Source organism: Molossus molossus, unplaced genomic scaffold, assembly GCF_014108415.1.
Source record: "Molossus molossus isolate mMolMol1 unplaced genomic scaffold, mMolMol1.p scaffold_m16_p_1, whole genome shotgun sequence".
Classification (NCBI taxonomy): domain Eukaryota; kingdom Metazoa; phylum Chordata; class Mammalia; order Chiroptera; family Molossidae; genus Molossus; species Molossus molossus.
Genome location: NW_023425344.1, coordinates 26,940,875 through 26,954,530, shown reverse-complemented (window position 1 = coordinate 26,954,530; position 13,656 = coordinate 26,940,875). Strand labels below are relative to the sequence as shown.

At 41.8% G+C, this 13,656-nt stretch overlaps 1 protein-coding gene across 3 annotated transcripts in view; it reads left to right on the top strand.

The window, feature by feature from the left end:
• The window catches only part of RELL1 (RELT like 1), a 67,465-nt gene that overhangs the window by 33,972 nt on the left and 19,837 nt on the right, over positions 1-13,656 (top strand). For 2 of the 3 annotated variants that reach the window (XM_036260560.1, XM_036260549.1), the window contains exons 2-5: positions 2,219-2,443; positions 4,319-4,390; positions 9,544-9,601; positions 12,950-13,186. In XM_036260560.1, the coding sequence (XP_036116453.1) occupies positions 2,219-2,443; positions 4,319-4,390; positions 9,544-9,601; positions 12,950-13,186 (592 nt within the window). Of the gene's footprint in view, positions 1-1,191; positions 1,245-2,218; positions 2,444-4,318; positions 4,391-9,543; positions 9,602-12,949; positions 13,187-13,656 lie in introns of all 3 variants that reach the window. The other variant, XM_036260539.1, reaches the window with a different exon arrangement.

The window sequence follows — 13,656 nt, the reverse complement described above, 5'->3', positions numbered from 1 at the left end:
TGTGTATATTGCATCTCTCCCTAATTCATGTTGCACTTATTTAGATTTATATCTTTTCCAGTTTTTTTCATGGTAGAATAATTATGACATTATTACTGATACATGTTTGTAAGTGACAAACACCGTAAATATGTAGTATTTGCAAGGGTTTGCTGGATGTCAGATTAATGGTGAGGACAACATTCTTCTCCACCTGATTCAGGAAGAGCTGTTTGGCTCCAATTCTCAGCCCCTCTGCTTTCACCCCTGTTTCCTACTGCTCCCCAAAGAGAATTTGTTATCACTCCCAGATTGAAACAGAGTATGATTCTGAGTAAAACCCTCTCAGTCTTAGCATGCTGCCTGCTGCACCAACTCCTAGTGTATGGAAAATGTGTTAGTAAAAAGGAATCAATAAATAAAACTTATTTAGAATTATAAAAGGAGTTAAAGAAATGTTTCTGGTTTTTACTGAAAGTAAGGCATGAGCCAAATCCTAGTTTAGGTGATATATTTCTATATGTTTAGTATGCGCATTCATTCATTCATTCATTCATTCATTCATTCATTCATTCTTTTGATTCTTGGAAGAGAAATCAGAAAAAAATACAGGTTAAAAAAATATATAGGTTATCTGAACTTCTAGAGGTTATCTCATAATGAATGCAGTCTCTTAGAAACCCAAGAAACCAGCAATTTTCTTTCATGTTCAAGTTCAAAGATAATGGCTATTTCTGTGAGAGAGAGAGGTAGCCCTTTGTTCTAAGCCCCCTGCTTTGCAGATCAGGCTCCTGTTTACACTGTTTGCTGCAGTGATGAAATGTCATTTCACATCAGCTATTTGTCCCCCATGTAATTATTACAATAAAATTTTTTTTGCCCACTAAAATACTCTTGAGAGAGCTTGAAATTAAATGTATCTTAGCTTTCCAATGTCTGGGTTTCTTAGGCAACATGTATGAATCTTTTTGATGTAGAAAACCTCATTTTATCACTTCATAATCTGAGTATTCCAGATGATGAGACTTCATTTTCATCAAAGCCTACATTTTTCTTTAGTCCTCATCCTATCTGACCCCCTCCTTTGTTTGAGAATTCTCTCTGCATTTTGTGTCCATGAACTGGTACTTTGCTGATTTTCTACACAGTTGGTTCTTTCTCTGTTACCTTAATCGGCTATATCTTACTAAGGTTACTTACTTTCCTGTGTAGGAGCCTACCTGGCATCCATCCATTGGCCCTCCAGATATGCAACTGCCTCTGGTGTAAGTCCATGTGATACCTTGACATGTCTAAAAGCAGATTTCTTCTTTTCTCCAAAAGTTGACCTCTTCCTAGCTACCCTATTTTTGAAGTCATAAAATAGGGCCCCACTGGCATTTTTTTCTCCTGGTGCCCCATGCCTATCTTCCATGGCATTTCTCCCAATCTGTCATGATCTGCCCACCTGTGACATGTTTAGTGGCTGTTTCCAACCCTACCCTACAAGCTCCAAGATGGCACTGGCCAAACTATGTTATTTATCACTCTCTATAGCCAGCTCCCAGCAGGGAGCTTTTCACATAATGGGCATGCCATCAATGTTAATTTGGATCAGTGAATAAATAAACCAACGCATATGCCTTCATTTTTATGTTTGCACCCCTGGCCAAAATCTTAATGCCATCCTGGATTTCCCCCTTTTCATAGTCTACTTGTCAGTTTGCTAAATCCTCCTCGGAAGCTTCCTGAGACAAGGGTCTTTGTTCTTTTTTCCCAGTGATATTTCACAAGTGCCTTGAAACAACCCTAGCCGGGTGGGTAGGTATTCTTAGTGTGTCCATTTCTCAGTGAAGTGGAGGCATTGTTTCTGTCATTGTTCAATGTCACTTCTGAGTCTGTGCTGATAATACCACCCAATGACTATGTGTTTGCTCTGTGCTGGACACTTCACTAACTTTACTTTTATTCCATGCTGTGTAGGTACTCTTACAGATGAAGAAGCAGAAGATGACTTAGAGAGGTTTTAAAAGGAATTATCCAGGGTGGGACCCAGTTTATGAGTAGCAGGGACAGGATGGCACTATGTTAGCCCAAACCTGGGCCCTCACCTTGTTGTCTAAACTGCCAGACCCACCAGAGTCTGCATGGCTTGTGGCTTTGGGAACAGAGCTGGGTTTAATGAGAGCACTTGCCAAGGCCGTCGGGTTTTCCTTGCTCTCTGCAGACATCTAACGCAGCCATACATGTCTTCCCGCAGACAATGGTGGCAGCCACACACTGCACTCCAGAACAGAGACGACACCATCGCCCACTGACAATACTGGGAGTGGACACCCAGAGTATATTGCGTATGCGCTTGTCCCCGTGTTCTTCATCATGGGTCTCTTTGGCGTCCTCATCTGCCACCTGCTTAAGAAGAAAGGCTATCGTTGTACAACGGAAGCCGAGCAAGATGTGGAAGAGGAAAAGGTTGAAAAGATAGGTGAGTAATCTGGATTATTTTCATGAGAGTGTGGGTGGGGACACTTTTCAAATATGAAACCAGTCCTCTCTATATTTCATCCCTGTGAGGCAAGGTGATCCGTGTTAACTGCAGATGTGTGCTGAGAGTCAGGGTAGATGTCAGTAACCACACCTAGTGTTTGAAACCTGACTTTCACTTGCTAAATTCCTACCAGAATTACTCTTACTTGCCTTGTGGCCTTTGGCAAGTTTCATATGCTTTGAATCTCTGCTATGTATTAATATAACTGAAATTTAATTTTAATTAATTTAATGCCAATTTAATTAAATTAATTAAAATTTTTATTTCATTTATATGAGCATAGTAATCTCTGCCTCGTAGGATTATTGTGAAATTTCGAGAGAAGATGATGTGGTGTGTGACACAAATGACCACTCAGTAAATATTAATTCTTACTACTATTTTTGGAATTATAGTCTAATTAAAATGATGGGAAAACTCAATAGACCTCACCATTATAGGGGTATTGCTTTTGGTAGGGGAGTTCTGCCTTGAATCTACGAGGTTAGAGTTTATGTTGTTTAAATTAATGATTGTGTGAATAGTGCAGTATAAGAATGGCCAAAATGGTGCCTTAGTATTACCTTTAGGGTGGCTCACCTTTTCCTCTCAACACGGAGTTGTTGGGTAGTATTTAGAAACACCTAAGAAATTCTGTTTTCTCCACAGATGTTCTTTCTAACCATCTTTTAGGGGAATTTTCCGACTTGACTCTTGGGAAACTGTAGACAATTCTCCATATCCCTTTCTTTCAGCTTTCAAAGGGCAGTTTTTGCAGAAGGTGACATTTGGAGTAAGTAGGTCACCCTTCAAGCCAGCCCAAGGGTGGAGTGGGGGGAGCTTCCTCGTTCCTTGCCAGCTTGCTGGCCTGTTGGTTTTTCCCACCCCCACTGACCTTTGAGGCAGAGAAAGAACACGGTGGCAGGATGAGTCATGTGCAGGCTTATGAGCAAACCAAAGCTGGGTGTTTGTCAACAGAAAGCAGAGCCTCCCCTTCCTCTCCTTCCTAGATGCTCGGTAGGTTGGCTCAGCATTTGCACTGTCCAATGAAACACATATTCGTGGAGGAGGAAGCCGTCTGTGATGGAGAAGACAGTTTTCTAGATACGAGGGTAGAACATCACACACCTTGATTCATCATCTCTGAACGAGGATGGAGTGTTTCAGTCCTCCCTCTTCCTTCTTGTTTTATTGAAACAAATTATATGGACTGGTTTCAGAGAAGAGGTTTTATTTTCTTTTTTTCCAAAGACTATCCCATATAGAGTCTCCCAAAGTAAACTGAGTTTGTGGGCAAATGACCATGGCCAAAATTTAGATAATTTGGAAGGGTATTTGAAAGAAATGAGTTTTATAAACATGGATGAGTATTATATTACCCAATTTAAAAAAGAAATTAAAACCCTGCATCTGTATAGTTCATCTGCAATTAAAATAATCCAAGAAGAATGTTTTTTTTTTTTTTCAATTAGCTTTCTTCCATTTCCCCTAAGGGTTTTTTAACAAAATATTGAGAGAGAAATAATAGTAATATGGACTGATATTGATGCATAAAATGGGTGTGTTGGAGAGTAAGTGGGTGTTTGGACTTGTGAAGAGACCGATGGACAACTTTGACACTCTTCACATGTGAGGCCCAGGAAGCCAGTGTGTGCTCCGCTTCACGCAGTTGGGGGCTGAAGGAAGGAAGCCGAGATTCTTAGCACCACGACTGATCGGCTAAGTTTTCTGGAGACTGTTCGAGTAAGGTCTTGGGCTCAAAGACTGGATGTGTCATTGACTTGATGCAGGTGACCAGCTGTAACCCATCGTTCCCTCCCCTTTCTCTTTCAGAGTTGAATGACAGTATAAATGAAAATAGTGACACTGTTGGGCGAATTGTGCACTACATCATGAAAAATGAAGGTATGGCTGTTTTAGTGTTCTGGGACAATTCAATATTCATATATTTTTATTAAAAACCTGCTTGGAAGAGTCAGGATTTGTATGGACTCACCTGTCAATTTTCTGAAGTTATCAGCAGCACCTTTTACCTAAGCTCAGTTTCCATCATTGACCAACCATGAGCCTTTCAGATAAGTGAGTTTTCTAAGAATCAGTTGGTCTGAGGGTTGCAGGGTCAGCCCTGGAGGTGATGATGGCTTACCTTCCAGTCCTGGCCTCACCTCATTTTGGGGAAAGTCCATTACCTCAGTTCCTCCTCAGTAAAAGAAGGCAACAGTGACCCTTAGCTCATCACTTTGTGTGACAGACCGCACATAAAGTTTAGTACAATAAACACTCAAATAGTAGCTAGTCATTTTTTATGCTTTAAATAATTTATGATGAAATATATATAATGTAAAATTTACAATTACATCCATTTTAAAGTGCATAATTCATCAGAATTAAGTATATTCACGGTGTTGTACAACCAGCACCCAGCAGATGGGCTCTCAGCTAATCTAAAGAGTGACGAGGGTGGGGGTCGGAGGGGTTATATAACCCCTGTCTATAGGTTTCAAAATTCCTCTGCTGAATATTTTGGTACTAATTAATTCTCAAGGTCCCTTTTTACTTTGTTGTGGCCTTCCCAGAATTCTTGAGAAGCACCTGGCAATTTTATCTTGTCAAACTTTGAGCCTGCTGGCTTTTCTACTTAGGGAGTAAAAAATAAAACTGCCCTTTTTTTTTCCTCCTTCCTAAAATGCTGATTTCTTTGTTTAGTGGGTGAGAAAGACTCCCCCCATTTTTTCCTGCATTCTTTTGTTAGGGAGGCTTTTAACCATTTGCTCTTAAGTATCCTTGGCTGGAGAAGATAATGGCTTGTTATTTGCAGACCAGCTGCCAATTGCCCACACTTTTGGCCTTGTTTTAATTGTCCTGTCTCAGTTTCCCTATTCCTCCTGCCCTAGGATTTTCCTAGATTCTTATCACTCTGTGGCAAAAGTACACAGTTTGGATAGTTTATAAAACTCTAGACACATTAATGCATTAAATTCTCAGAACTACCCTATGAGATAGGCCCTATTTCCACCCTATCTTTCAGATGAGGCTCAGAGAGTGAGAAACTTGCCCAAAGTCACACAACCAGTATGTGGCAGGACCATGCCAGCAGGGCCCTTCTCATGGTTACAGCATCTGAGGAGCAATGGGTCCCAGAGCAGGCATCCTCACCTCCCACACTCAAGGGCAAATAGATCTGTTCTTTTCTTTTTAATTATGTCCCGTCCTTTTGGAGAGTAGCCTCTGTTTCAGCCGCATTGATTCCCAGTAGGTATGTCAGGGTAATGCCCAAGGCACTGTTTTCATTCTTTCTCTTCTGTTCCCTTCTGTCTGATTCTTTACCCTCTTCCTCTGTCGATGCCTTCAACTCTCTGCCTGTGATTTGGCCAGTGACCTGTGAGAATGGGTGGTGGTGGTGGGATTCTGATCCTTTGTGTAGCCCTTGGTCCTCCTTGGCCACGAGGAGACATCTGATCTCACAGGACACCCCTGTCCTGGCTGTGGCCCTCTCTAGCTTCCAGCCTGCTCTCAAACTGCAGCTGGGAGATTAATTATGTACTGGGGTCTCTTACCAGTTTCAACTGAGCTTTTTCGGTTTGCCTTTGAGGTCTAAATCCTCTATAGAAGAAATTCATTTTTATATTTCCTTTGTCTCTGTCATTAAGAGATTCTGAATGTACTATCAATTTAGACATCCCTGTTGGTGTTAATTTAACTTTAATTCTTTTTAATTGTTAGCACTCCATGGCATAACCTTTAACATTGAAAAAAAAAAAAGGAATAAAATGAAGTTACAGTTCATCCAGTACCATTCCCCATGTTTATTTGGGTTTACTTTGCCTATATTTACATATTTTAAACCATTTGCAATTATGATGTATGATTAGTCTTCTGCTTTGCATTTTTAATTTGGCTGTAGTGGGTAATAGTTCACCTGGTAATATTTCATGGTAACAGTCTTGTTTATGGTTTAAACACATCATGTCTTGTATGTTGCAAATCAGGTTAGTTTAGATAAGTATCTCTTGAAGGATGCATTTTTCAGCAGACCTGAGTACTGATTATTTTCCTCCTAATCTCAAGTCTTGGATTAACTATAGTGCTACCTCTAAGTTTTCTTTCTAAGTGAAGCTGACTTGAAGAGTGTTTGCGAGGTCATTGGGTCTTTTGCATTATGGAGATTGGAAAGTGGTTGCGACTCCATAGCTGAGCTTCTGATAGAGTAACGATGAGGAGTATGGCTGTTATTCTCCTCGTGCCCCTGACTATTCACACAGGCAGAAGGATCTCTTTGTGAAAGTCTTACTGCAGTTTATATTATGGTAAAAAGGACTCCTTTATAAACTATTGTAGGTCTCTGAAACTTGCTCTGATGGTTATGGAAATATCCTGCCAACTATTGAACTATTTGGGGTACAAACCTGGAAGAGTAGGAACACCAGAGTGACGAAGAGTTTGTGTCCAGGCCTGTCATTGCCTGTGTGGCTCTGACCAGCCAGTTATCAGCTTTAGGCTTCAGTCTCTGTATTTGTAAAATGGGGATGGTAATTCTACCTACTATTAGGATTGTCAGGAGAGTCACACATGGTAAGGTCTGTCAAGCTTTTAGCCAGTGACTGGCACACACCTTATTTTGCCGATGGCAGTAGTAGCTCTTGCTAAGGAAATTCGCCTTGACAGTAAGGGAGAACATTGAAGAGAGTAGCGGCGGGAGAGAAAACAGGGCTTTTTATTTCTTGCCTGATTTCATTTGTGCTATGCATGTTACTAGGCAGAAAGGCAGAGAAGAAGAGAAGACGCATTTCCTGGAAATTACCGCCCACGAAAAAATCTCCCCTGTTCTTGACGGGTTTTCTTTTCCTTCCTATCCTCTGGAAACCCATGAAGGGAAGTGTATTTGGCAGAATGCTGACAAGTGTAGGGGAAACCGTCTTTCAGGGCTTTTTGGAGTTATGACTACTGTGCAAGGAGGAGAGATATATTCAATAGAATTTAATTAGATTATTGCTCTTTTATGGTACTTTTGCAATCAGATTAAAGCACGTGTGTAAGTCCTAGTGATGGTGTTATGTTCGAAAGTTTTCTCATCACAGGAAAGCAAAAATGTTCCCAAGGGGCAGATTATTGAAGTTCACTGCCTGGTATAGCCTGGAACTTAGACTAGATACAAGAGTATGTGTGTGTGTGTGTGTGTATGTGTCCATCCCGCACACCAAACCTTCCCAGCCAGGGTATGGATGCTATTTGCAACAAATTTGTGTTTATGCTTACAGACTTCACTCATAGTGAGTGGCTGTTTACTAATTATTTGTACATGATAAGGATGGGGTACAAGGTATATGAATGCATGAAGAACAATACAAGTCTATAAAAAACAAGTTTTAGTAATGACTTTAATATATTTTAACAGTCTTCTGGAATCACTGTATAATTCAGTGTTTCTAAAGGAGATCATCATTCTATAGGTTTCAAAAAACCTTTGGTTTTTGAAAACCTCATTCTTGTGAGTGCCATTAGTGCCGTCTTTGTCTTTACACCTTTTCTTGGTGTTTTTATCCCTCTTTTCTGTTTCTAGTTCTGAAGATTGGTAAATTATGGCAGAGCATAAATGTCAACTAGCAAATTATTGTGTATTCTCTAAACCCTTTATCTGAATTACTTTTGTGAATCTTCAATATTAGTCAGAAGGAAAACTGAGTGATAGCACTAGAATATACTTGAGTTTGTCTCTCAGGGCAAGGCGTCTTCTTTGTTGTGTGGGAGAAGACACTGACTAGCCAGTTCAGTACTTTTTTGTCACGACAACAGTCTTATTTAGAGCAAAACTTGTGTGAGGGCACCCTCTTAGTCATAAAAGGCTTCTTTTAGAAAAGAGTAATATATTGTGTTAATATTTCTTAAAAAACAACCCATGCATTTTCAAGGGTTGTGATGGGGTGAAAATTAGATTGTGGGGGCAGAAAACTTAATATTTATAAAAAACACATCTACGTATAGTGAACAGCATTTCTGATGTGACGTATCTGTGGTGCTGTCATTTCACGGGAGGCGATTGGGACGAAGATGCCAGCAGGGGCTCCTGGGTGGCAGCGATGAGAAGAAAGAATCACCGTGCAAACCCTTAACTGTTAGTGAGAAGCGGTCGGAACCAGCGTTCATTTCCCTCCAGTCGGAGAGGCATTTGAGGTGTTTAATGTCAAGTGTTGGTGTTAGCTCACATGATAAATGGTGACTTTTTATTCTTTTTTCTCTAGAGGATATGTTGTTGTCATGAGAACAGTGCTTTACAAATCAATGGAAAGTTTAGGAGTCAGTAATAACATTTGTCCTTGCCAGTTACATATCCCAGAGAAACTTGAACATCTCTTCAATCTTTTATCCCTGGGAGCAGGCCCACTCACTCTAGAAGAGGTGCAAGACCCCTGTCTGCTTGTAGCTTAGGTTCAGTTTGCTTTTGTTGACAGCCATATACAAAATGCATTAAAAAATTAACATTAGGAGTGTAACTGAACTTAGTCCGTATTAGGTAACTTGTATGTATGAGTGCACTTGAAATTTTAAGCCATCTGGCCTGAGTTAAGGTCCTGTGTGGTCAGGAGGCATAAGGAAGCCAACGGCCCACCTGGAAAATTACATGTGGGATAAACTTGAAACTACATGGGTATCCAGAGTTTAGGCACAGAGGAATCGTTAGCATACAGGTCTCCGAAGTCCTATTTTATTACATTACTTACTGAATGCAGTGGGGCATGTAAATATTCCCTTCGGTATGAGAGGAGGAAGACATGTCTTCTCTGTTACGTTGTGAGGATGTGTAGGGAACAGCTCTCTACCGGACCTGCTTTCTTCTGTCACTCAGTCCTATTTCCCATGTGGTGAAAGTTGTTGGCAGATGGTGCCATGTCGTGAGGTTACCTTGGGAAAGACCCTCCCTCCTCAGGGGCCCCAGGGCCTCACCTGTGAACTGAAGGAACTCAGTTAGGTGTTTTTCCAACAGCATTTCTGATGTGATAATTCTGTGATTACTTATCTTTCTCATGCTATTTTAATTCTTGACATTTTTTTCCCCTTAGCAAACGCAGATGTTTTAAAGGCAATGGTGGCAGATAACAGCCTGTGTGATCCTGAAAGGTGAGTGCTCCTCCCCCCATGTATGGGACATTTTTCTCAGTTGTCTGCTAGAACAGGTTTCCCAACTTTGACACTGTTGACATTTGGGCCAGATAATTACTTGCAGGGGAACTGTCCTGTGCACTGGGGTGTTTGACAACATTCTTGACCTCCACTCACTAGATACCAGTGTCCCCCTCCCTCCAAAATGTCCTGGCGCATTGTTGGTGTCCCCTGGAGCCAGACTCACCCTGGTTGAGTACTGTTGTGGTAGAGGATGGTGATGGGAGAAAGTAGCAGCCTTGGTTCCGGGGACCTGGGTTGAGTCTCACCTCCATGACTTACTGAGCATCTTCTTGGGGAAGTAAACTGACCACTCTGAGCTCAAGGTCAATGTCCTATAAGATGGAGAGAACCACTGCACCCACTTCATTGGGTTATTATAAGGAATATAAAATATCTCGGGCATTGAAAGACCTTCAGGAACAATAACAATTAATGGAAAACAGGACTGGTTTGGGGGCATCTGCTAAGTTCTGTTTTTGGTTGTGTTTGTTGAGCATCTTAGTCCTTCTTAATTAAAGAACTGTATTTCTTCATCTTCTTTTTAATCCTCACCCAAGGATATTTTTCCATTTTTGTTCAGATGGAGTGGGAAGGAGAGAGGGAGAGAGAGAAACATTGATGAGAGGGAGAGAGAGAAACATTGATGTGAGGGAGACACATTGACTGGTTGCCTCCTGCATAACCCCAGCCAGGGCCTGGGACAAACCGCAAGGGAGGTGTGTGCCCTTGACCGGAATCAAATCCTCCACTCATTGGTCTGTGGGCCAACACTCTAACTGCTGAGCCAAACCAACCAGGGCAAAGAACTGTATTTCTATATAATTTTTTATTTCTCCAATAAGGAGCATTTATTGAGTGCCTGCTGTGCGCTGGGTACTGTGCTGAAACTGGGTATTCCAATCCTTGCCATGGAGGACTCAGTCCAGTGGGGAGTGGAGAGGTGTGTGAGCCCTCATGGCGGAGCACACATGAACTGTAGAAGTAAAAACCAGGTGCTTGAGGGGCTCCGTGGGGCTGTCAGGAGTCCAGAGAAGGTTCCAGAGAAGTGCTATCTGAGTCAGGCATGCAACAAGCAGAGACAAGAGGCAGGGGCTGCTTGTAGGCAGAGAAAGTCCAGGAGAAAAGGCCCTGGATTATAAAAATGTGGAACACACCTGGAAAGGTTCAGTCTAGGGTCGCCAGAGAATGTGGACAGTAGCGAGAAGGCCAGGAGGGCATGTTGGGATTGAGTGACATGGCAAGGAGTATGGACCTTTTTCTGCTTACTCTGTGGGTGATGCACCCAGCATATTTTTTCTTCAAGCAGAGATATATTAATTTCGAGAGAGAGAGAGAGAGGAAGATGGGAGGAAGAGAGAAACCTCAACGTGAGAGGAACACATTGATTGGCTGCCTCCTGTACGGCCCCTACCCAGGGATGAGCCCACAACCTTTCGGTGCACGGGATGACGCTCAACCAACTGAGCCACACCAACCAGGGTGCACCCAGCATATTTTAAATATTTAATACATGCTTGTAAAACTGGCCAGTTCTCTTTTCACTTTAGCAAGGTAACTCAGTACAGGAAGGTCAGCTTAGGAAGCTCTGGTGGTGTCATTCACAGAAACATGAGTGGTGGTTTCTTCCACATTCTAGCTCTGAGTGCAGACACCTGATGTTAGGACTGGGTTAGCGCATGGTATCTTTGCCTCTGTCATCTTTGTGCATCACGTGGTGCCTTCACTGGGTTTTATACCTAGCAGGTACTTGATAAATGTTTGTTGAATGAATGTTGTTAAACTTTTTAATTCAACCTTGTACTAAGTGGTGTTAATTTAACATTGTTTTGCCCCAGAAAGCTGCTGCTGTGTGTTTGTATTTTAACACTATAGGGAGCATTCCTAAAGAGCACCAGGAAGCTCTTGGTCATCTGTGATATTTGAGAGTATCTTTTCAGCCATGGGCTACACTTCTTTTTAATGTGAAAGTGAGCTGTTTCAGCAGCATAAAGGCTGGTTTGTGCAGTCATGGTCTTCCGTGTGTCTTTGGGGCTCTCGGCACAGTCTTAGGTGTGAGACTCTGCTGTGACTTATCGCCTCACCTATACCCACCTACACCCACTTATAACCACGTCGAGGGCTGGTTTTCTGTCAGGCTGGCCCTGTCCTGTTTTAATTCCTCCTTTTCTAGTGGACCAGAGCCTTGACATGTGCCTTTTGAAAGTAGCCAATCCCTGGCCTGTGTACTTCTGCTTTTTAATATTTTGGATGGTCTGGCTGGATTTCTTCCAGATTATCAAGGTGATCTCCCTGTTTCTGAAGTACTATGTAATGATTAAGATCGTGGTTTTTAGAATTAGACTTCATAGATTTGGACCTCAGATCCATTACTTATTAGCTGTGTGATCTTGGGTAATTTATTAAACTTCTCAGAGCCTCAAAGTTTTAAAATGAGGAAATTGATACCTACTTCCTAAGGTTCTGTAAAGATGAATTAAATTAACATATATCAAATGTTTAGAATACTATGTTAGCTATTTTTATTATTACTATTATCAACTCGAGCATTTCTTTTGAATATTACTTTTGATATCTTGACCTAAAAAGCTTTCTTTTTCCTCACCCAAGGAGAGTGATTTTTTTTTTTTTTTTTTTTAAGAGAGAGAGAGAGAGAAAGATGGATCTGAGAGAAACATCGATTGGTTGCCTCTCATACATGCCCCAACTTGGGACTGAACCCGCAACCTTGGTATATGCCCTAACTGGGAATCGAACCCGTGAACCTTTGATGTATGGGACAGTGCCCCAAGCAACTAAGTCACAATGGCCAGGGATAAAAGCTTTGTTTTTTTGATGCAGTAGTCAACTGGTCAGATATTCTATCTTAAGTCATTGGATAATATGATTGGAATTTAAGTTTATCAATTCTTCAGGGCATCTCTTTGTTTAAAACTCTATGCAGGCACTTGGCTCTGTGTGAGAAATTAGTATGATGGCAGGAGAGTGGAAGTCACTTGTTTAGAAAGAAACCTGATACTTTAAAGACAAACGGTGCATCATCTTTAGGAGCCACTGCTTCCCAGCCAGTTAATTCCATTCTCTAAGTGATAAATCACATTACTGCTGATCAAAATGAGCTGTCATGCAAAGTCATGAGAGTTATTTGCTCTCTAAGACCAGTACACAAAGTTCATTTGCTTAATTGGAAGAGGCACTTTTAAATTTTGATTCAAATCTACTTTTGTGGCAGGGGGAGAGATTGCCTTAGCTGGTGTTTCTTTTAAGTAATAAGTTCTACCTTTTTTTGTTTTCTTTCTACCTTAGCCCAGGGACCCCCAGCACTCCTGGGAGCCCACCTTTGAGCCCTGGGCCCTTGTCACCAAGTGGCACCCCAGGGAAGCACGTCTGTGGCCACCATCTGCATACAGTGGGCGGTGCTATTGAGAAGGATGTGTGTCATCGGTGTCGGCACAAGCGATGGCACTTCATAAAGCCCACCAACAAGTCCAAAGAAGGCCGCCAGAGGCGTCAAGGAAAGGTCACCGTCCTGTCTGTGGGCAGGTAAGATTCTGCATTTGTGTAGCGTGGCTGCTGTGCTGTAGGGATCTGTACTGAACTGTGAATCAAAGTATGTTCTCAGCCTGGGACAGGTCAGATCTCTGGACTTTTTAGGAGTTTTGTTCTGAGTTCTGTATTTTTCCTGCAGCAGAGGAATCCTAAGAGGTGGCTATTGCTAGATCAGATGTCAGATGTATTAATTGAGGTAAAAAATCAATTACTTCTTGTATTAGGGTTCTCCAGAGAAGCAGAATTAATAAGATAGATAGATATAGATATAAATAAGAGGATGTTAATTATAGGAATTGGCTCATGTGATTATGGAGGCTAAGAAGTCCCTGGGTCTGCTGACTGTGAGCTGGAGACCCAGGAGAGCTGCTGGTGTAAGTCCCGATCCCATTCTGAAGGCTTGAGGACCAGTAGGGCTGGGGTCGAGGGCAGGAGAAGACATATACCCCGACTCCAGCAAAAAG